General features: G+C 42.1%; 1 protein-coding gene across 6 annotated transcripts in view; it reads right to left on the bottom strand.

Annotated features, from left to right (window-relative positions):
• Window positions 1-22531, bottom strand: part of NDC1 (NDC1 transmembrane nucleoporin) — a 29333-nt gene extending 6802 nt beyond the window's left edge. Inside the window, exons 1-12 of one of the 6 annotated variants that reach the window (XM_073357644.1) lie at window positions 21703-22531; window positions 20367-20891; window positions 18816-18936; window positions 13848-13949; window positions 12963-13137; window positions 11022-11160; window positions 9463-9571; window positions 8744-8795; window positions 8230-8362; window positions 4228-4320; window positions 1951-2032; window positions 452-610 (exon numbers count right to left, since the gene is read on the bottom strand). In XM_073357644.1, coding sequence (XP_073213745.1) covers window positions 452-610; window positions 1951-2032; window positions 4228-4320; window positions 8230-8362; window positions 8744-8795; window positions 9463-9571; window positions 11022-11160; window positions 12963-13137; window positions 13848-13949; window positions 18816-18936; window positions 20367-20495 — 1294 coding nt within the window. In that variant the 5' untranslated portion in view covers window positions 20496-20891; window positions 21703-22531. Of the gene's footprint in view, window positions 1-451; window positions 611-1950; window positions 2033-4227; window positions 4321-8229; window positions 8363-8743; window positions 8796-9462; window positions 9572-11021; window positions 11161-12962; window positions 13138-13847; window positions 13950-18815; window positions 18937-19570; window positions 20021-20362; window positions 20892-21702 lie in introns of those variants that run through there. The other 5 variants (XM_073357639.1, XM_073357638.1, XM_073357642.1 and 2 more) reach the window with 5 other exon arrangements.
• Window positions 22532-23985: the final 1454 nt, after the last annotated feature.

Genomic DNA, 23985 nt, shown 5'->3' with positions numbered 1-23985 from the left:
TGTCAACCCATTTTTCTACTAGTGTCTCCCCCAAGGTTACTATTCCCATAGCTATTTCAGCACTCAATTTCTGGTGAGAGTTCTTAATGCAAGATATACGGTTTCCATTGGAAGTCTATTACCACCATTACATTCAGAACCCTTACTTTTTAGTCTATATTCAATCTCATCTATGGATTTAAGAATTGTAAAGCTAAGGGGGACCTTCATGGATATATATATATTTTTTTAATACACACCAATACAGATTGACATTTTCTATACAATATTTGTGCTTCCAGTTCTTATTCTGAGACAATTTGGTAAACAGCATGTCTAGCCTCTCCTTAAAGTGTTATTTGCACATTCCTACACCAACACTAGCTGAATCATAACAGCATGTCTTTTGGGGGTATGCAGGTTTAAACCTCATCACAACAGCTATTGTGAATCTTCTCCCATACAAAGATACCTGAAGATCTCAGAGATCTTCCTACTTCTCCTGTAGATGGCTGTTTCACTCTCCCATTTGTAGCTGCAGCTTCCTGCTGCATAATCAGCTTCTGCGTCAAGTCACTCAAAAGATTCAAGCACTCTTTTGATATTGCTGTCCAGTTGTGAGGATGCCCACCTACCAGAACACAGAAAAATTATTTGAAGGCACAACAGATGTTCTCTCTCTACTCAAGTCACAGGTACCACCAAGCCTGTTTTGATAGTTGTGTTTATGTTCTGCTTTTACTTTTAGTACAAGCTTAGAGAATTATCTGAAACATGACATTCCTAGGAAAGCCATGCTGCATTTTCACCCTGAGAGAGCTTTTAGTGACCAGATACGCGACAGACAGTTGCCCAAATTCTACCTTCAAGTCACACTTGCTGCTCCCAGTAATCTCAATGAGAGTTTCATGGGCAGGTTGGAGGGCTGAATTTGGGCCCATTAGTTGCTTAGTAGGTTTGAGACTTAAGACAACCAAAAAAGTGATGTCAGTTATGGTAATAAAGAGATTTGAAGCTAGTCCATAACACCAGAATGCCTGATGAGGTGCAACAAAAGTTCCCCAATGGACTCAAGACAGTTTTTATTGACCTCCTACAGCATCTCTTAGTATGTTAGGAGTCTCATACACTTTATTTTATATCACAGCAACTGTTTGCTTTCACAGCTGCAGGGTTGATTCATTTGTTATGCTTGGTTCCATCTCACTTACATCCTCACAGTAGGCTTTTATGCACATCTGTTATACTATCATTTGGTTTAAACTTATGATCTGTTATGCCAATACCACTCTGCTTTTGATACTGTAGGTCGGGGTGGCCAACCTGTGGCTCCAGAGCCCCATGCGGCTCTTCAGAAGTTAATACATGGCTCCTTGTACAGGCACTGACTCTGGGGCTGGAGCTATCAGTGCCAACTTTCCAATGTGCTGGGGGGTGCTCGCTGCTCAACCCCTGGCTCTGCCACAGACCCTGTCCCCATTCCACCCCTTCCCGCCTCACCTCCTGAGCCTGCCATGCCCTCACTCCTCCCCGTCCCCCCGAGCCTCCTGCATGCCACAAAACAGCTGACAGAGGTGTGGGAAGGGAGGGGGAGGCGCTGATTGGCAGGGCTGCCAGTAGGTGGGAGGCGCTGGGAGCAGGGTGGGGAGCTGCTGACGTATTACTGTGGCTCTTTGGCAATGTACATTGGTAAATTCTGGCTCCATCTCAGGCTCAGGTTGGCCACCCCTGCTCTAGGACCCACCTCACAGTTATCATTTAACAAACAAACAGCAGGCACTAGTATTTGGCGAGTTTAGTAGAGGACACAACACTATCAAGGCTCCTCAAAATGATGCCAGGGTCTTTTTATATATAAGTCCCCGTGGTTTATGAAGCATGCTTCAAATTAGTAGATTATTTAAAAAAAAATCTTATGATTAGAACAATTCTTAAAAGTTTATAACCATGGAGAATTAATTTTACCAATACCTGGCTGACTGAGGCTGAAGACCTCTTGTCGTCGCACAGGAGAATACTGGGAAAGTAACATCAAGTCCTGTAAGGCCAAGAACTACAAAGGAGGAAAATGTTTTAATAAGTTATAAAAACAAGTTGACCATTTATAATCACTTCAGTCAAAATCTACTGGTTTTGTTTTTGGATTTCAGCACAGAATTCTTCCTAAAAATGCTATCCCTAATGAAGTCAATGGGATTTGTGCACAGATACCATAACTGTGGGCAAAACTCAGCCACATGACTGAAAAAACATTTAAATCAGGCTGAACAATGGGAGAATGATTCCCTCACTTTGACCACTGAAAAAAGATTAGTTTCATAGTGGGGCTGTTGAGTGAATCAGAACTTTGTAGGAAACTCTGCAGACTTTATGCCCTTTCATTTGTCATTGAGTAGTCTAAAGTACCAATTTCTGGCTCTAGTGGTTAAACACAAGACAGAAATCATGGAATTTACATTGAAACGAAAGCATCATTTTAAGGTACGTTCTCTCTCTCATTGCCTGCCACGGCTACATAACAAGTTAGTCACGCTATTTAAAAATTGTGTCAGTGCTTTTCTGAACATTTATCAAGGACCAAATAGATGCCCCAAAATATTGTGATTCAGTGATGCACAGACCTCAATGGTTCAGGAGCCAAATTAGCAATCAACATTACCCAAAAGAGCCTCAGTAGTGTGAATTCATTGTTTCATTTACTATAATACTCTATATTCGTACTACATAAGCATCCTGATTGATTAATAATTATATCACACAGTGATTTAATATCATGTGCTCCAAAAAGCAGCAGGAGACACACTAAGGAGCCACTTGCAGCTCCCAAGCCTGAATATCACTGGTGTGATTTCTCAAATCCTGCAGATATAAACAAAATGCAGTTATAAATTACACTTTTAATAAAGATGAGATTACAATTTCAGGAATCATTACAAACTAGGGTTTGCACATGTTAAATTCTGTTGATGGTCACTTCTCTTCTGCAAGCCCTCTTCCAAAATGTAATAGAACTGGAAACACTGGGAGTTGTAATGCATCTCAGCGGTAGTGTTAAAATAAGCTATAAGTCTCTGAAATCATTAACTACAGCACTTGCCTGTGCAAGGAAATATTCTCAGCTAGATCATTTGTAAAACACCAATTTGAGACTTCACACCTCAAAATAAAAGCAACCAATTTAGCAAATTGGTTCAAGCACTATATTTGTCACTTCAGAACGCAAAGTTCTACATTTATCGTGGTTAAATTCACAGGACGTTTGCCACTACAATTTGTGAATAATGTTAATTTTGTGTTATTGCCTTTTAAGAAATATATATTTTTACTGAGGACAGGAAATCCAAGGAAATGTTGGGTCTTGAAGATAGGAAACAGGGATAAACAATAGGAGATATGCAGCAGCATCAGAAGCATTGAGTACACAAAAATGTGCATATATTTAATCTCATACATGTAATTCTGAACAGTGCCTATTCACCTGACAAAGATACAAGCTTGAAAAGCAGTTAACAAAAAGTGAATGGAATTTCATATATGCTCTGTTTTAACAGAAGTGTTCAGTATTGTACACACACAATTGACTACATGATATAAAATACCAGAAACTGCTTCCTTCTACCTAAATTAATCTTCCTTCAGCTTAAACACTGATCCTGTACCGCAAACAAACATAAGGTATCACTATGAAATCTACAGACAGAAGTTTAAGCACTGCACAATGTTTCTGACTGTTCTGAATTAGGCTGATTTTTTAAAGGAACATTTGCTGCAGTCAAAATTATTATACTTAAGTCTCCCATTATCTGCAGTCAGGGAGTCTTAGGGTATGTCTACATTACAAAACTATATTGACCTAAGTTACGTTGACATACAGCCACCACAGTAATTCAATCACTTTTATGCGTCCACACTACGGTCATTGCGTCAGTGGTGTGCATCTTCACAAGGAGCGCTTGCGCTGATTGAACCGTCAGTGTGTGGCATTGTGGGATGGCTTATGAAGGCCAGCAACAGTCGATGTAAGCCATGCAATGTTTACGCTGACATTGCATCGACCTAAGAACTATGCCTCTCGTGGAAGTGGAGTTAAGTTGGCATTGTGGGTGAGTTACCTCGGCGGGAGCTACATTTTAGTGTAGATACTTACAGAGTTAGGTCAATGCAAGGCAGCTTACGTCAACCTAATTCTGTAGCATAGACCAGGGCTTAGCGAATACACATATAATATCAACGTGGCAGTTCAGATACCTTTATAATAAGGGGAGGGTTGCTGTTTAAGATTTTAGGCAGGCATTGGTCTGTTTCCTCAGCAAAAGTTGGTTGAACAGGAAAATGATGTGCCTGAAATTAGAGAAAACAACTAAATTTGTTCATAGAATCATAGAATATCAGGGTTGGAAGGGACCCCTGAAGGTCATCTAGTCCAACCCCCTGCTCGAAGCAGGACCAATTCCCAGTTAAATCATCCCAGCCAGGGCTTTGTCAAGCCTGACCTTAAAAACCTCTAAGGAAGGAGATTCTACCACCTCCCTAGGTAACGCATTCCAGTGTTTCACCACCCTCTTAGTGAAAAAGTTTTTCCTAATATACAATCTAAACCTCCCCCACTGCAACTTGAGACCATTACTCCTCGTTCTGTCATCTGCTACCATTGAGAACAGTCTAGAGCCATCCTCTTTGGAACCCCCTTTCAGGTAGTTGAAAGCAGCTATCAAATCCCCCCTCATTCTTCTCTTCTGCAGGCTAAACAATCCCAGCTCCCTCAGCCTCTCCTCATAAGTCATGTGTTCTAGACCCCTAATAATTTTTGTTGCCCTTCACTGGACTCTCTCCAATTTATCCACATCCTTCTTGAAGTGTGGGGCCCAAAACTGGACACAGTACTCCAGATGAGGCCTCACCAATGTCGAATAGAGGGGAACGATCACGTCCCTCGATCTGCTCGCTATGCCCCTACTTATACATCCCAAAATGCCATTGGCCTTCTTGGCAACAAGGGCACACTGCTGACTCAGATCCAGCTTCTCGTCCACTGTCACCCCTAGGTCCTTTTCCGCAGAACTGCTGCCTACCCATTCGGTCCCTAGTCTGTAGCGGTGCATTGGATTCTTCCATCCTAAGTGCAGGACCCTGCACTTATCCTTATTGAACCTCATCAGATTTCTTTTGGCCCAATCCTCCAATTTCTCTAGGTCCTTCTGTATCCTATCCCTCCCCTCCAGCGTATCTACCACTCCTCCCAGTTTAGTATCATCCGCAAATTTGCTGAGAGTGCAATCCACACCATCCTCCAGATCATTTAGGAAGATATTGAACAAAACCGGCCCCAGGACCGACCCTTGGGGCACTCCACTTGATACCGGCTGCCAACTAGACATGGAGCCATTGATCACTACCCGTTGAGCCCGACAATCTAGCCAGCTTTCTACCCACCTTATAGTGCATTCATCCAGCCCATACTTCCTTAACTTGCTGACAAGAACACTGTGGGAGACCGTGTCAAAAGCTTTGCTAAATCACTAGTTATATTATGCAGAACAAACGCTGAAATAAACCATTAGTGAGAGACCACAGTCAAGTTAATTTTTGTCATTTGCCAACCTGACAAGCTACAAAACTATATACCCAAAAGCTTTGACATCTTGTTAAACAAGCCGTGGTTTTTAATGCAGCAAAAACGGACTTCAATATCTATTTTTAAACTGACAAGAATCAGACAAGTCACTCAATTTATCTTAATACCCTTCAAATAATCCTTGTGGTTAAACATTAGGGACACCATCCCATATTTTACTATGTCTTACGAAAAAGCCACAACATAACACAAAGTGATGCACAACCGATTACCAGAAGGGCAGATCAACCTAAACTGTATTGGTCAAATAGCAAGCTCAAAGTTAGACATAGTTAGCTGTGTCCTAAGGAGTCAAGGTCATTAAAGGGGCACAGTCAGTTTTAACATTTCTATAACTCCTTAGGTTAAAATTATTTGTTTTAAATCATCTAATTTAGCTGTCATTCTGATGCTCACATTTGATACTTCCGGCTTTCTGGTTCTCATGCTACAACATTTAGACTGCAAACGTTGAAGGGAAATGTTTAAATCCCAACACAAAGCTGATTTAATTCCATTACAAGTATCCATCAATGTACTTCTAGTCACATTACATTTAGTTAAAATGATATGATGTACAGTTTGGGCGTAGACTCCCGAGCAGTTTCAGATTTAAAGCAGACTATCCTTGAAACCATTTTTTTTCTTCCCTCCATTTCTAAATAGAAACTTTAAGTTCTATCACATTAAAAAAACAAACAGCTAATAAAATGACTTCAAGCAGAATACGAATTGCTCTAGGAGACCTACCAGCTTACACCACATTCAACTACTTTTGGTGAGCTGAACAACCTAAAAAAAACCCCACCACATCACCTTCTATGGGTAAACAAACTTTCCCTGTGATCTCTTCTGTTGAATAGCCAAAAAATATTTTATAAGGAAACCTCAGGGTCTAGAGGCAAGTTTTGAGGCCTTTAATAAATGGGACACTTTCTTCAGAAAGTTCCAATTTGGAAATTAAGGTGGACTTAAAACAGACCAATAGAGAAACTAAAAATGCCAGTTTTAGACTCTCAACAGGGCAGCAATAAATTATGTGGAATTCTTAAGGATTCTACAAAGGTGCATAGGAAAATGTAATTATTTTTAAATTATACTAAAAGCTGAAGTAATCATATCCCTGGATTTCCTGAAGGACTTGAGAGGGAGGACTTCTATAAATTCATTTGAATCTTTGTATTTCATTAATAAACTTTAATCCTCCTATTTGAGTCTCTGAAGTTGTTTTTATTAAAATAAACTGCTTTGGCTTTCAATTTTTGTCATGCTTGCCTTACTGATATTACCCTGGCACAGTCTTCTAATCACAGAAAAGTTACTTATATTTTGAAAAATAAAGACCAAATTCTCCCAGTGTTCTCAAAGTAAAGGGGAGTACATATCTCCTCTGATATTGCTAAAACTTCCTGCCCATGTTTGTAGAAAAACTTCATTGCATTCTGAATTTGTTTGTAGGTCAGTATTTCCCAAACTTTTGGAAGTCACACTACCATTCAGGAACATGAAACCAACTGCAACCCCTTTCAGCCCTGCCATAAGTTGTCAAAGGCCTGCTCATATTTTACATTTTCACAATACAACAACACCTCCTCTCGTCTTACATGATTTTATGACTAGTAAAATGATTAATGTAGATATTTAATCATTAGCATTTGAGCTAGCACCTATTGAAATAGGGCAGTTCAAACCTCAAAGCTATCGTTCCAGGATCTCTGAAAATTGAGGTAGCCATCACTGCATCAGTTATAGTTGACTCACATTTTGAAGGTTTTCTCCATCTTCATACCAGCTAGAGATTTTGAATGAAAGCTGACACTCTGAACAACTGAGATGCCTGCCCCATATTTTAAGAAAACATTGCTTTAGGTTTTAAAACCTCAGCCCTTTTTTTTCCTGCTAAGCTGCAGCTCAGCAAAGTCTACGAAAAAAAATAATGTTATGGGGGGATGGGAGGGATTTTTATTCTCTGCTGTCTTACAAAAAAAATATCTAAACTAGACAATGAGGAATAAGACTCCAATTCTTTACCATTGGGACTCCACTGTTTCTTTTATTGAATCATGGTCTCAGCTTTAAATACATTATGAGTCATATTAAAATAAATCTTTTTAGCCATATTAATTTGATGCTTAACAATTAAGTAAAAGAGAAGAAAAATTTATTAATTCCCAAGATGCTTTGAAATCTCTTTCAATAGCTCAGCCTGTATTCTGTTAAACCAAAATTGTTTGCATTACAGAGTTATGTACTTTGGGGACTTTGTTTGAAGTTTCTAAAAAGGTACAGTTCACCAAATGTTGGCTGAGCACATGATGCTCTCTCATTTCAAGTTGAGCTACTGCAATAAAAAACAGATATTCTCCAAATATTAGTTTTCCATTTAAACTGTAGTTGTCTATAGACGCCACAACCTTTCTATGCTATTGGAAAGGGGAAGGAAAATGGTTTAAACAATCAAAGAGGGGATGGGAGATATCCATCAGCTAGTCTCTGCATTAAAGCATGGGCCCTGCTCTGTAATGTTTGAGAACCACTGGTTTAAACTATTCTAAGTGAATATTGCTTTTAAACATAAGCATTTTTTCCCCCACAACATTGATGTCTTCCCCATATAACAGTCACCCAATACTAACCTCTGTAGCATAGATTTTGAAGAGTAGCCATGCAATGTGCCAAGTAATCAGAAGAAATATACCACATAACCAGGTATGGTAGAGCAAGGATAGATCCAGAAGACCAGTAAGTGTGTCAAGAGGATGAAGTTTACTGGGGGTAAAAAAAAATTTGGATATATCTCTCCAAACACATTTAGTATTGGAAAATGCTTATAATTGACTACTGCAACACAAAATATTTAAGGATTAAAGCTTACTATGAGAAATTTAGTTACTTGGACAAACATTTTATCAAAAACCCATTTAGTTCTTTTTACTTGTTAGCACTGATAGCTCTGTAAGATCCAAAACTCTTCAGTCAACTAACAGTGATGTTAAACTCCCAACATTTGCCATTTTAAACAAGGAATTGTCATAAGTAAAGAGATTCTACAAAGACTGGGAGGAGAATATATACGGAATACATGTATGTGATGTGAGGGAAAAATATTCCCTTCTTGTATTCTAAAAGGCAGTCATTTGTACTACTTACCTATCTGTATGAAGGTCCATTGTGGTACTTATCCATGCTCTTGGAATGTAACCTAAGCAGTAACAGAATGACATGTAAAATAGATCTCAAACTTTGAAGTGTACAAAAAAAGGCTAGTAAGAAATTTCATGTCAGAATGAAGGTAGATTATACACAAATGAAGACTGGCAACATGTGTATAGTGGAAAAAGGTGATATTTTTCAGAGACTGACTACAAAAAGAATGGATGTCTTTTAGGATTAAAGCCCCTGACTAAATCAGGAGACGTGGACTCTACCCCTCAGTCTATTAATGGCTTCTCTAAGGGTCTCATACAAGTGACTTCTGTAACAGGGCTAATGCACATCTACTTCACAGGGCTGTTACAAAGATAAATGTCAGTACAAGACTTTGGAATCTTCAGTGGAAAATGATCTAGAATACTTTGCATTTCCAAAGTACCGTCATTACCTATAGAATATAAATATGGCAAGTGGAAGAGGAATACTTCAATATCCTTTAGGCTTAGAATACAAAATGGCCATGATTGTGTGGCTGAGCCAGTAAGCCATTCATCTACACTTTACCATAATGGTGAAAAATGCTTATTTTACTTACCTAATAAAAAAACCTAAGCACCCTGGACAAGTTATGTTTAGGGCTGAATAATAAATATTAATTGGTTAAATAATTCTCTTAGTATATAGGGACAAGAAAAAAAAAGTGTCAGAACTCTTACCAAAAAAATAATATGCAACACAGATGTTTCTAACCAAGTACAGTGATTCCACACAACTACGTTTAACCAGCAGGGGCAAAGATCTTCTGAAACGTAAGTACTTGTATTGCTAAAAAAAAAAAAGATAGATTAGTTGAAGCACTCTGCATTCAAAGGAAATCAAGTATGATAAAGTCCTCAAACAAATGCAATCAACCTGAAGTCTAGTCAATTTTAAAAGATTAATTAGAAGTAGTTTCGGATGTTGCCCATAACTCCTGAGTCCCCCGGTTGTAGTTTCTGCAATTGAAATCAGAAAGAAAATGTGATTGTACAGTCTTTTTCCCTCCCCTGTTTCTGTGGGGGGGGGGGGGGGGAACACAAGTAGAAAAAATTTACCACACAGAAGAAACAGGGAAATTGACTATACATACACACAAACACAATTAATTTGTGCCAAATGCACAAAGTAAATTGCGAATGGAGGAAAGTATGTTTCTTCTCTATTCTCTTAATCAGAGCCTCAGGTGTTCTATTCTAAAAAGCAGGAAAATATTCAGACAACAGTAGGATTTTTAAGTTTATGACAATCCTTCAAAACCATGAAATAGAGGCAGATAGTCATATTACATATTTCCTTTGGAAACTGAAAAGAGTCTCACCAATAAAATGTATGCAAGATTTACCTTCTCATTTAGATAAACAGTCTCAGAAAAGGAGAGTTGCCAATATGAAACTGCAAGCTTCTAAAACTATATCAGATTTTATTATAGGAAGCACATGTAAATTTACTGACAAACCAGCACAAAACATGGTGTTGATACTCTTAATTTAGTTTAAACCTGGCATGTATCAGTTTAGTTTAACTAAATCTGTTTAAGACACCTTCAGTTAAACCAGTACACCTGTGTTTAGACCAAGCGTTGGTCTAGAAATCAACTGGGATCCATTACTGCTCCTAGATTCTGAGGTAGTAGCAGTAGCAAGAGTCTACCTCTTCAGGTACCCTTCAAAAGCACCCAGTAGCTTCAGCTAGTGCAGAATACAGCAGCCCACAAGCACTATACACATGTAACCGTAGTGATTGATGGCTGACTTTTTGCTTGAGTGTGATTCAAGCGGTTATGATTTATGTTTGAATTAGTTTAGTAACCTATTCATTGAAAGCTTGTTTTTCCCCTACATCATGAGGCTTAGAATACACAGGCCACTCCTGATGCAAGTTCCTGGAGTTAAACTCAATGGCAGGGCATTCTCACATCTGGAATTCACTACCACAGTGGTCCACCTGAGCCAGAATTTACCATGCTTCAGGGCTGTGTAAATTTTACTTGGTTGTAACAGTAAGATTTTTGGTTTATTTTAACATTAGGATTTTATGGGATCTGGGGAGGGATTGCTAGGATTTAAGCTAAAAGCCTTGTTTGGTTTAATAAAAGAATGCAAGTGCTTGGCCACTGGCACCCACATATGTTTTGATACTGGAAGTAGACCAAAAAAAATAAACAACCCTCCAAGTTTACCCTTTGTCATTTGAGCTGATTAGATATTTATCTTTACAAAGATTTTTAGCCTCTTACCTGTATGATTGGAAATGGCAAATAGTTCATATTGTTAACAAGGTACAAGAGACTATAATTGTAGCCCATGAAAGCTCCAGACAGCAGGAGGAAGACGTGATACTCATTTAGGCACATGTGTTGAACAGCACCATCTAGGCTAAAGTAAAGAAATGATTTATAACAACATATAATACTGTAAATTACTATTCTAGACTTCATTTTAGCTTCTAACTTTAGTTAAGCAGAGCTTTGATTTTATTCATCTGATTGGTGTAAATGAAAAATATTCCCAAGTATCAGCGAGGGATGTATACCAGAGCAAGTTTTATCCGAGCTGCTAGTCCTATTATCTGTTCTTGCTACTTGTCTATCATGGGGTGGGGGGGACTAAGATCTTCTGAAGATGCCATATAGAACAGGAGACAGGTTCTTAGGTCATTTTACAGCTGAAGGGTCATTTGACCTTTTCAGCATTGAACCTGCAGCAAGGGAGATTTAGGTTAGATCACGGACACTCAGACTGAGGCTTGTGAGCCACAAGTAGCTCTTTATGTGTCTCCTGCAGCTCTTTGCAATGCACGATATTAAAACACTGATTTAATTATTAACCTAAGTTATTAACTGACCAGGATGTTTTTACTACATTATTAACCAATTGTAGCTGATAAAATAATACTTGGTCATTTTACTGTGAAATTTTTTTATATACACCTCTACCCCGATGTAACACGGTCCTCGGGAGCCAAAAAAATCTTACCGCGTTACATGTGAAACCTCATTATATCAAACCTGCTATAGAGGGCTGGGTAGGGAAGACTGTGCCTCCCCAAACAGCCTGGCCCCGCCCCCTATCCAACCCCCACCTACTTCCCACCCCCTGACTGGCCCCTCAGAACCCCGACCCATCCAACCCCCAACCCCCTCCCCCCGGCTCCCTGTCCCAACTGCCCCCCTGAGACCCTCTGCCCCTTATCCAACCCCCTGGCCCGGTCCCCTTAACACGCTGCTCAGAGCAGAGTGTCGGAGCCAGACATGCTGCCGCCATAGGTGCCGACTCTGAGTGCTCCAGGGCTGGAGCACCAATGGAGAAAAATTGGTGGATGCAGAGCACCCCCCGGCAGCTCCCCGCCTCAGCTCACCTCTGCCTCGGAGCATGCCACCGCTCCGCTTCTCCCGCCCCCCCCACCGCGCCAAACAGCTGATTCACAGCAAGCCTGGGAGAGAGGGAGAAGCGGAGAGCTCGGGGGAGGAGAAGCGGAGCAGAGGTGAACTGGGGTAGGTAGCAGTTCCTCTGCCCCCCCCCCCACCCCGGTTACTTGCTGCTGCCCCCCCCCACCCCCAGCTCACCTCCGCTCCGCCTCCTCCTCTGATGCCGCTCCGCTTCTCCCCCCTCCCTCCCAGGCTTGCACAAATCCCATCGTACCGTTTAAATATGAATATATAGTACTATAGTAAATGAAACAATGAATTCACACTACTGTGTCTCTTTTGTGTAATGTATACCAATTAAGGTTGTGGAATCCCCCTCACTGGAGGTTTTTAAGAACCTGTTAGACAAGCCACATCAGGGAATGTCTAAGTATTCCTGGTCCAGCCCCAGCGTAGGGGGCTGACTAGAAGATTGAGATCCCTTCTAGTCCTACATTTTTATGATTCTATAGTCCATTTCTATTAATAATCATAGTAACTTAGAGGGTCAGGGCTTCTGGTCAAACTTTAAAAAAAAAAAAAATTATCCACAGCAGTGTTTGTAAACTAATCACTTGTCATTCTTCACTGAAGTACTCTTCTCCTTCCAGTACTCATACTAAAGCAAGTTTAAGAACAGACACACAATTGCTCATCTTTTGCTAGAAGTTAAAGGGTTATTTCCTCTAGGAAACGTCCAGTGAACTCATTTTAGTACAAAACGGTACTACTTGCACAATACTTGGTTCCACTATTAACAAAAAAAGTCACCTTTCTGAAGCTGTGCAGGGTAAAGCAAGGAACTGGAACTTCCCCTTAGTCATAACTGCAGCACACCATGCCATCAGCATTCCCATTATAGCATGAACAACCGAATGGATAACTTGCCGTGGGTGAATAATCTTTCCTAACAGTGCTAATCGAGAGCAGGGAATAGAAGGCACAACTGCAAATAAAAAAAAAAAAAACCATGGAGGATTATCATCTACTGCTAAATAAAACTCATAGTTTGCGTTTCATTTGCATGTGATACCTTTGACACCACAGAACACTTTAGTTATAATCAACCATAAGCTGATATAAATAGAGAAAAGTAACTCGGCGGCACAGAGGAGAGTTTCAGGCGTATGAAGTAGCACAAGGATAACAGCAGATCCCCTTCCTACTCCAAAGTGCAGTTATATTAGTGGGGCAGAGCAAAATGGCTGGTGAATACATGGAAATATATAGCACTGGAACAAGCTTGTACAGAATTTTGAATTGGAAGAGGAGCCTGTCCAGGGGACACTGCTCCGTTACTACATTCACCGCTGGTGATCTAACTTCCCAAATGCAAGTGGATTGTTGAGGCTACATACAGAATCCAAATTTTATGGAAGAACCTGAAATTAAAATAGTTATTTTAAAGAGGATCAGGGGTTTTTTTATTCAGTGTTTCTGACCAGAGCAAGTCAATTTGACTATTAGGAAGTGTCTAACACTGATGCCACCATTAGATACCTAATTAAAATAAGCTTTAAGGCATTCCACTTTCAATCAATCCATACAGCACTGTATAAAGCCAATACATAAAGTATAAAAACAAAATCCTTCAAGACAGTCCTCTCATTTAGCTAAAGGTTAAATATCTTGTTGACAGCAATTTTCATAACTCACCTGCATAAAATTCAACATTGAAGATGCTTATTATCAGTATCACCAATGACATAAGAAGGATACAAAAGATGACATAGGAAGTATACCAATCATTGAATGAATCTAAAATGAAAGAGAAGACACTGTTCATAAGGTGCAATAGTACAGTATAAAGCTATGATACTAGCAAATGTTTAATACTGAGCATCTAGGTACATAATGCATAATCACAATCAATAGGTTCTTATTTCATTAAGAATGTAGTATTTTGTAATGTGCAGCTGCACAGTGGTTCTAGATAAACAATCATACTTCAATGAAGCATGTTGTGTATCTTAGTAATTGGATTGGTCATACATGAAAATACAGAATCTTGCAATTTAATTTGGACACATGCATGTATTTCTAACATAGCTGAAGAAATTCCCCTTTCAGCAATAGCACCCATACCTAGACAAACCTTACTATGAAAATTAAGGCCTGGTCTATACCACAAAGTTAGGTCGGTGCAAGGCAGCTTACATGGACCTAGTTGCACACGTGTCTGTACTTAAATCCATCTCCCACAAATGTAAGTGCTGACATAACACCAGCCCCCGAGTGGTGTTGAGCCGTGGTCAATGTACTGGGTTCAATATACCATCAGTGTACACACTGCATTACCTGTTGACCCTAACAATCCTCCAGCAGCTGTCCCACAATGCCCAACAGACCACTCCAGCCACAACTGTGAATTCCACTGCCCACGGGTCACAGACTGAAAGCTCCCCCAGCCCTCCCTTTAAAACCCCAGAGAATTCCTGAAATGCCTTTTCCCTGGTTGTCCAGCTTGGTGAGCACTCCTATCTGCTCTCCGTTGTTGTGCACAACTGCCCCGCTAGCCATGCTGGCTACACGCTCCAGATGTGCTCTGACCTGGAGTAGACAGCAGACATTCGATCTCCTGGGTCTGTAGGGAGAAGAGGATGTGTAGGCACAGCTCTGATCCAGCTGTAGAAATGTCAACATCTATAAGCAGATTGCTTGGGGGAGGCAGGTAAAGGGGTATGACAAGGACCAGCAACAGTGCCTCGTGAAAGCCAAGGAACTGGAGCGGGCATACCAGAAGGCCAGGGAGGTCAACAATTGATCCAGTGCGAAGCTGCAGACCTGCTGCTTTTACAAAGAGCTGCATACCATCATTGGGAGAAAGCCCAACACTATCCTGACCATCACCATGGATGCCTCTAAGGCGCCAGAGTCACAGGCCTCTACCATGAACAGAGAGAAGGAGGTGGTGAATGAGGAATATGAGAGAAAGGCAAACAGGGGGGTCAGGCTGTGTCATGAGTCAGGTCCTGTTTTTGACTCCACCGCAGTCCAGCCAGTCCCCGCAGTTGAGCACAGGCATGCACAAAGCAGGGGAAGGAACCTCAGATAAGCATGAAAAATTTTTTCCAATTACACTGATAGCACCCCCAACTTAGCAAGACACAGCTACTGACTTTTCATTAATTCAGTGGTTTTCAATGTGGGGTGAGACTATGTCTAAGATTTCCATAGTGGTCCATACTTTCATTTGGAATTTTTTTTAAGGGTCCACAAGTGAAAAAAGGTGAAAACCATTGCATTAATTTACCTGTACTATAAAAGGTAGTGGTACAACAAAGACGTAGAGCTGATATCTGCTTCTCATTCCCCTCCAGACTGAGACAAAGGTGGCCATGCAGAGCAGTTTGTTTACATACAGACGAAGGTCCCTTGAATCTCCTGAGAGCTCTCATTGAAACTTGCATGGAGGTACTCTGCAGTCCTCTCCTAAAGGTTTCTAGGGCTGGCAGTCTTATTTCTTCCTCTGTGGTAGAACACTTTCCCATGCCATTTGGTGAGGACTTCAGCAAGAGTCATTGCCATAAAGAGGCTAGCAGCATACAGGCCTGGGAAGCTTCGGGATGCCAATAGCAGTTGTGTTCTCTGCTTTTGTTATCCTCAGGACTGAGATATCAGCTAAAACAACCACCACCACCTGTGGAAAAGGGTGCCAGTGCTCTGTACTCAGTTTCATGCAACCAAGCAGTTCCCTCCTTATTTCCCTCACCCCTGGCGAGTCATATTCACCATGACTGGTGCCATGAACAAGCACTCCGAAAAAAGAGTGCCAATAAGCAGGTCTTACTTAAACACCTAGGGGAGCAAAAGAAGGGGGGAATTCTGAATCCTAAGTTTCATTTTCCATTCCTACTATACGGACAATGGTACCTCTATGTGTTTTACGTGGTGATGTAGCTGTTGAGGCCTTGAGAGGTACAGTCTCCAAGTTTAACAATCCCAGGCTCAACTGCCATTTCAGTCAGTGGAGAACTGCAGCACAATGCCTCCCCGCCATGGCCTCAAGGCCTGCCTGCCTACCCCTACCACTCCACACTGGGGGAAAAGCATCGACAACCACAGCTTCATATACACTGACCTGGGAGAGCCATGGTTGATGTATGGGTAGCTACAACTGACAGTGTTCCCTGCTCTTGTTTGTTTATTGAGATTCTAAATGATTTTACGTTAAAATGTATTTACTTTTAAATTCTTCAGATTTTTTGTTTGTAGCTGTTTTTGTAACTGAATACAACTCTCTTGTTTTGAAAATTATTCATGTTTATTAGTTAAAAACATAGGGTGGATAATGCCTGCTGGCAGTGAGAGTAGTGCTGTTGTATACTCACAACCCATAGGATCAGTGCCAGTCGTCATCATAAATGACCTGTCATCATAAAATGTACAGCAAACACCACAACATTATTAACTGCACTGTCAGTGATATATGCACAGATGTGCAGCAAGCACAAATCCTGACAGATCCCCAAGCTGCAGCACCAGGTTGAGCACAGTACACCACAGCACATTACAATGGCTAGCTGCTGAAGCGGTCTTTCAAAGCCGCCTTATGCTACCCAGCTCCTCACTGAGCTCATTTAACAGCCCTTGCGTCTGACTGTTCAAACTCAGACAGCCAGTTCACCTCAACCTTCTACCTATGCAATAATCCCCCCCCGGCTCCTGCCTTTGCTTCACAAATATCATGCAGGACAGAACAGGCAGCTATAACCACTGGGATATTTTTCACACTGAAATCCAATCTGGTGAGGAAACAATGCCAGCACCCTTTCAATCTACCAAAAGCACATTCAATTCTTATTCTGCATGTGCTGAGCCTGTAGTTGAATCTTTCCTTGGTGCTGTCAAGGTGGCCAGTGAATGGCTTCATGAGTCAGGGATAGGCTGGATCCTATGCCTACTGCCATTTCAACATTGCCAACGGTAATCTGCTGGACAGAAGAGAAGGTCCCTGTTTGTAGCTCTGTGAATGCTGTAGCTCTGCATGACAATAGCCCCCCACTGTGGATTTTTCTACTCCAGAATTACTTCCCACTGATTGGTAGCAATCCAAAGCATTGCAAGTTGACAGTGTGAGCATTACTCGCTTCTCCACTATCCGTGCAGTTCCCAGTTTGGTGTCCATGCGTTGGACGACGGGGTGGAGGGGAGAGCTCAGCACACAGATCCAGGCACGTGGCCTTTTGCATCCAAAAGTTCTACAGCCACTGCTCATGTCCCAGACCTGCACTGCAATCCAATCCCACCAGTCAGTCCTTATTTCTCAGGCCCAGAAGTGGCACTTCCTCATCCGCAGCTGCTCGGTGAACGCTACCAAGAACCTTGAGTTGGTTCTTGCTATGTCTCAAGGCAAACTGACCACATGGAAATCATCAGGCTCCCCGCAGTTCTTCTTGCCACTCTGCAAATACTGGAGTATCATGCATCCTATGCTTGCAATGGTCATGACCATAGTGCAGAGCTGTGCAGGCTCCATGCTTCTGTCAGAGATGGCCGACAGTGACAAGTGCCATGCAGGTTCATAGGAAATTGAAAATAGATGCTAAAATTATAGGATAGAGATATTATGGGATGGATAACACTGAATTATGGGTATTTGACCACATTTCTCCCAGTCACCCTTGTGAGACTCCATTCTGCCCCACCATGCATTGCCAAAACCACCCAAAAGACAGTGCACTGAACAGTGGCAGGTTATATACTGGGATACCTACCCATACAGCACTGCACTGTGCATCAACACAAGCACTCCTAGTGGGTGCCTGCATCGCCAACCCAAGGAGTCAAGTATGCGCACACACACACGCAATATACTAACTGTGAAGGGTGTATGCCAAAACTTGTGTTGGCAAAACTTTTGTCGTGTAGAGAGGCTTACAATATTAGTTATTTGGTAATTACTTTTTGTTTGTTTATTCCTTTTTCGGAAGGGTAGGAGAAGATGACAGCTCCCTGAAAGCCTGAATGTCACAACTACTAGGATTTCCAGTTGGTGTTTACTAGAGACCATCAACACCACTCCTGTAAACATACGTTTTCCTTTTGCACTCTATTTAATATGTAGCATATATTTATCTCCTTCCTCAGACACTTTAACAAACCATTGAACCTTTGATAAAGATAAGTATCAGCCTTTATCATTTAAGCACCGAGTTAAGTTATATATTGGAAAGCATATTTACATATCAGTTCCCACAAATTTAGAAAGGTCTCAAATGCAGGTAAACCAGTATCCCTAGAGCACTGATTCTCAAAACTCTGGTTCACCAGTGGTTCTACAGAGCACCTCAACATAACTCAAAGAATTAAACACTTTGAAAACCAGACAGTGGAGGGTGATTTATGAGATGAACTTTCACTTACAAAGGATTCCACAGGGAAAAATAGTTGGAAAACAGAGTTCAGTAAGAGTGGTGAATTTAAAAATTAAGGACTTGATTCAGTCTTGAAATAAAGTGATTCCCAGGCTACGCAAGCCCTCCAAAACTCAGTTTTCAGCACAGTGCCGTTGCCAATATAGTTATTTTTAATTTAATCAGAGCATAAGCAGCAAGCAGAAATAGAATACTTTAACAATTGCACAGAGGGTTAAACATTTCACGTGCAGGGAAGGACACCTACTTGAAATCCATTGTACAGGATGAAACAAGTCAATGCTGCTAATACTTATGAAGACTGCCGTACACAGAGGTAGTAGTAGTATTGACCAGGCAATACTAGCAGCCACTCTCCAACCCAAAACCTAAAAAGACAAAGGAAAACATGAGTAGGAGTACAGTACAAATCTTAAATACTGTCTCTGTAAACCAAATACCAGCCAAACCACCACATAACCCAATTTATCAGAGAAGTCAGATACTTGTGCAATATTGTCCACACCAAGCATTCAAAAAGCATGCAGCTGGTCCCAATAAACCATGAGATTAACCTAAAATTCATGAGATTTTAGAGATAATAAAATTGGGGTTCTTTTTAGTTGACTTCTGGTTTGTGAACTTTTATTGTGTTTTATTATGGCAACTGCATCGTGTTTTCAAGCTTTTCCCTGCAACCATGAGAGTTAGAAACATACAAGTTTGATTTTTTTAAAAAGGAAAACCAAGGATTGGTCTATACCTAAAACTTTGGTCAACCTAACTATGTCACTCAGGGCTGGGAAAAAAATTGCACCCTCATGACGTAATAACATCAAACTAACCCCCTCTATAGAGGCAGTTAGGTCAATACATGAATTCTTTTGTCCACCTAGCTACCACTGCTCGTGGGGGTGGACACACTCCAGTAATGAAAAAATCCCTTATATTTCTACTGCAAATGCCTACATTACAGTGGCATAACTGCAGTGCTGCAGCTGTGCAACTTGTAGCATAACATACCATGAGAGTCTCACATAATCAGTCAACTCCAGCAAAGTTTGTAGTAAAATGGCAAGAACTGGTAATGCTGCTTGTGACCTGCTGCACACGTGAAAGCGAACATTTGTGGCAAATGGCAAAAAAGAATGAGGACCCATGATTCATTGTTCCTGAAGCAAGATCTCTTTTGATTGTCCCCATTATGTCCTGAAGTTAATTTTCAGGCTGGGATCTCCAAGAACCCGAGTTTGGCGCTTAAGAGCCATTGAAACGCAACAGGATTCAGGCATTTAACTCCCTTTGGCACCTGCAGAATTGCAGCTCCCAGGGGTTCAGTCACGTTCCGGATCCCGCCGCCCAAGGGCGGCCAGTCACTGCGCACCCCCCCGCCGCCTGCGAGGCCCGCATTACCCAGCCGGGCACCGGCATCGAGTCCCGCCGCCCCCTACCGACCCAGGCAGGCGGCGGGCACTGCGATGCTTTCGGCCAGACCCGCCACTGGCCGGAGGTCCCCGCTGTGCGCAGGGCGGGCTCCACACACCCGGTGCAGTCCAGGGCACCAGCCCCAGGCGGCCAAGCCCCGGGTAGGGGCCCTGACGCGCGGGATCAGGCCAGGCCACGGTCCACCCAGCTCCCGTAGGATCAACCCCGCAGAACAGCCCGGGGGGGACCGTCGCTCGGCCTAGGGGACCCAGGACCGCTACTCCGCTTCCTAGGGGCGAGGCCTGAGGCGGTTGCCCCGACAACCGGGCCTGGGGCCCCTACGCTGCCGCAGGGCGGGGGCCTGAGAACGGCGCGGGGCGCGGCCCTCACCTGCCTGAGCAGCGCTTGCTGCTCCCCACCGCCGCCTGCCCTCATAGTCCCTGCAGCACGAGCCCCGCTGCCGCCGCCATTCAAAGCCGCCAGCGTTCAGGCCCCCACTTCCTCCTCCTCCGGGGCTGCTCATCTCGCTGCCTGTTGGAGCCACCCATCAGGCGCTGCGAAGGCCAGCCCCCGCAGGGCCCCCACAACCGGAAGTGACGAGGGCAAGGGAGCTGAAACTACAGCCTCTGAATCGGGCAACGGCCGAGCTTGCGCTGTACGGGCACGACCCGTCCCGGGCCTCCCGGCGTGCCTCGCGCCCAGCTCCCGCTGAGTGACCCGCGTTAGCGCGGGTCGCCAGACCGAGTCCAGTCCGGCTGTGACTTGGGTGGGGGGCCCTGGCGCAGTCCCGGGCTGCAGAGCTTTCTTTTAGCCCGTGTGTTCTCACACACAGCGCTCATTACTCACTCCTGCCCCTGGCGCTTCCTCAATACTGCTCGTGTGGCGAGGAACTGACCGTCGCCCTGGGCTCTTTCCACAGCTGAAGGGGACACAAGAGGCTACGTTGTGAGAAGAGTAATGGGATGACCCTAAGCAACCAGAGCCGTTTGAAGGCACTGCACTGCTGTGGTTTAAAAAAAACAACAACAAAACTTGTGAAGACAGAGGGAAGCGGAAAGAGGAACCACAGGGGCCGGCTGTTTAAAAAAACCCGCACATATACAACACTAACACTTCAGTAAAAATGAAATCTCAAGCTCACACAGCACAGAAACTGACTTGTGATCGCCCATAATGAGATCTCGTCCCATAATTGTCACAAACAACAGTAGGACAGTGGCTTCAACATGCCAATTATATTTAACGTTGTTATTTAAGCTCCAACATAATACCTCTTGTTAGGCAAGGTGGTTTTGACTCTTAGGAGTTTCAGCTGGACATTAAACTTGATAATATGAACAAACATCTTGTTGCATAAATGATGTATTCATCAAACATCCAGAACAAACCATTTGGGACAGATTTTTTTCTCAGACTAGCATAAATCTAAAGCAACTTCAGTGAAATCAGTAGAGTTATTCTAAGGAACTGTAGCAGACCCCAGAATTTAGGAGCCAATTCCCCATGCGCACATACTTTTCTTAGAATAAGCAGAGACTATTACCTGGAAACATTTTAATTTTTTCCCCTGTACCTTGTTAAAAATCAAAACTAGTAAAGGAAATGGAGGACACCACAACACTTGCAATCAGTATTTTGTTCTAGGAAAACAGAGTAGGGGGGCTTCTTCCAACAAGATTTATCTGTTGTGAACTGATGCTTTATATTAACATTTAATGTACATTACACACCTGTTGCTTTTTCTAACACCCATCAACTTGCATTTTTGTAGTCTAATACGTAAGCAGAGCATCTTTCTGTTCAAGTGTGCATCAAACAACACTGTAAAGGAAAAGGAACACTGAAAGCCAGGGCCCCCTATGGCCCATCATACATCTAATCACAGATTATGGGTAAGGCGTGTTTTTTTTTTAATTTAAAGAGAAAAATCTGAACAATTCTGCACCTATTACTTTTGAATGACTTTATGAGAGCCCATTTTTTCCTCTGTAGTTAATGGCTAATTCCAGTGCATGTATGCAATGAGGAAAGCAACTATCATTCTAGCAGTATCTTATACTTAAAATACTGCAAATTTAAATCCAACAGTATTTAAATTAAGGCTGTAGGGGTATCTATTTAATGATTAGAAGAGGAAGTGTTTACATTGCAGTATGTGAATTACACAAGGAGTGGTACAATTTATCTAGAGCAATACTTAGCACTTTACCAACTTTAATATTAATTCTTCCTCGGAACACCTGCCTCATTTCAGAAATGGGGAAAACCAAACAAAGACTGAGACACAGAAATCCTTGTAATGTATATATAGGAATAAGAAATCTTCCTTTGTCAAAGGCCACACTGACAGGAGGTGATGTTAGAACAGAGGTTCTTAACTCCTTAATTGGTCCTTAGTCGGTTAACCCATACTGTTGTTGACAAAACATAATAAAGCTACCACACACATGGGATTATTAGATTTCAAATACGGCTGTCTACCGATTAAAAAAAACTAATCATGATTAATCGCACTGTTGCTAATAGAATACTATTTATTTATATATATTTAGAATGTTTTCTACATTTTCAAATACATTGATTTCAGTTATAATACAGAATACAAAGTGTACAGTGCTCACTTTATTTTTTATTACAAATATTTGCACTGTAAAAAAAATAGTATTTTTCAATTCACCTAATACAAGTACTGTAGTGCAATCTTTTTATCATGAAAGTTGAACTTACAAATGTAGAATGATGTAAAAAAATTAACTGCATTCAAAAATAAAACAATGTAAAACTTTAGAGCCTACATGTCTACTCAGTCCATCTTCAGCCAATCACTCAGACAAACAAGTTTGGTTACAATTTGCAAGAGATAATACTGCCCGCTTCTTGTTTACAATGTCACCTGAAAGTGAGAACAGGCACTCGCATGGCACTGTTGTAGCCAGCATCGCAAGAGATTTATGTGCCAGATGTGCTAAAGATTCATGTGTCCCTTCATGCTTCAACCACCATTCCAGAGGACATGCGTCCAAGCTGATGACAGGTTCTGCTTGATAACGATCCAAAGCAGAGCGGACCAACACATGTTCATTTTCATCATCTGAGGCAGATGCCACCAGCAGAAGGTTGATTTTATTTTTTGGTGGTTTGGGTTCTGTAATTTCCCCATCAGAGTATTGCTCTTTTAAAGACTTCTGAAAGCATGTTCCACTCTTCCCTCTCAGATCTGGGACAGCACTTCAGATTCTTAAACCTTAAGTGGAGTGCTGTAACTATTTTTAGAAATGTCACATTGGTACCTCCTTTGCCTTTTGTTTCTTGACTTTAGCAAAGCTTTTGACACGGTCTCCCACAGTATTCTTGTCAGCAAGTTAAGGAAGTATGGGCTGGATGAATGCACTACAAGGTGGGTAGAAAGCTGGCTAGATTGTCGGGCTCAACGGGTAGTGATCAATGGCTCCATATCTAGTTGGCAGCCGGTATCAAGTGGAGTACCCCAAGGGTCGGTCCTGGGGCCGGTTTTGTTCAATATCTTCATAAATGATCTGGAGGATGGTGTGGATTGTACTCTCAGCAAATTTGCGGATGATACTAAACTGGGAGGAGTGGTAGATACGCTGGAGGGGAGGGATAGGATACAGAAAGACCTAGACAAATTGGAGGATTGGGCCAAAAGAAATCTGATGAGGTTCAATAAGGATAAGTGCAGGGTCCTGCACTTAGGACGGAAGAACCCAATGCACAGCTACAGACTAGGGACCGAATGGCTAGGCAGCAGTTCTGTGGAAAAGGACCTAGGGGTGACAGTGGATGAGAAGCTGGATATGAGTCAGCAGTGTGCCCTTGTTGCCAAGAAGGCCAATGGCATTTTGGGATGTATAAGTAGGGGCATAGCCAGCAGATCGAGGGACGTGATCGTTCCCCTCTATTCGACATTGGTGAGGCCTCATCTGGAGTACTGTGTCCAGTTTTGGGCCCCACACTTCAAGAAGGATGTGGATAAATTGGAGAGAGTCCAGCGA

This window comes from Lepidochelys kempii, chromosome 8 (genome assembly GCF_965140265.1).
Source record: "Lepidochelys kempii isolate rLepKem1 chromosome 8, rLepKem1.hap2, whole genome shotgun sequence".
Classification (NCBI taxonomy): domain Eukaryota; kingdom Metazoa; phylum Chordata; order Testudines; family Cheloniidae; genus Lepidochelys; species Lepidochelys kempii.
This window is presented reverse-complemented; position numbering and strand designations above follow the sequence as displayed.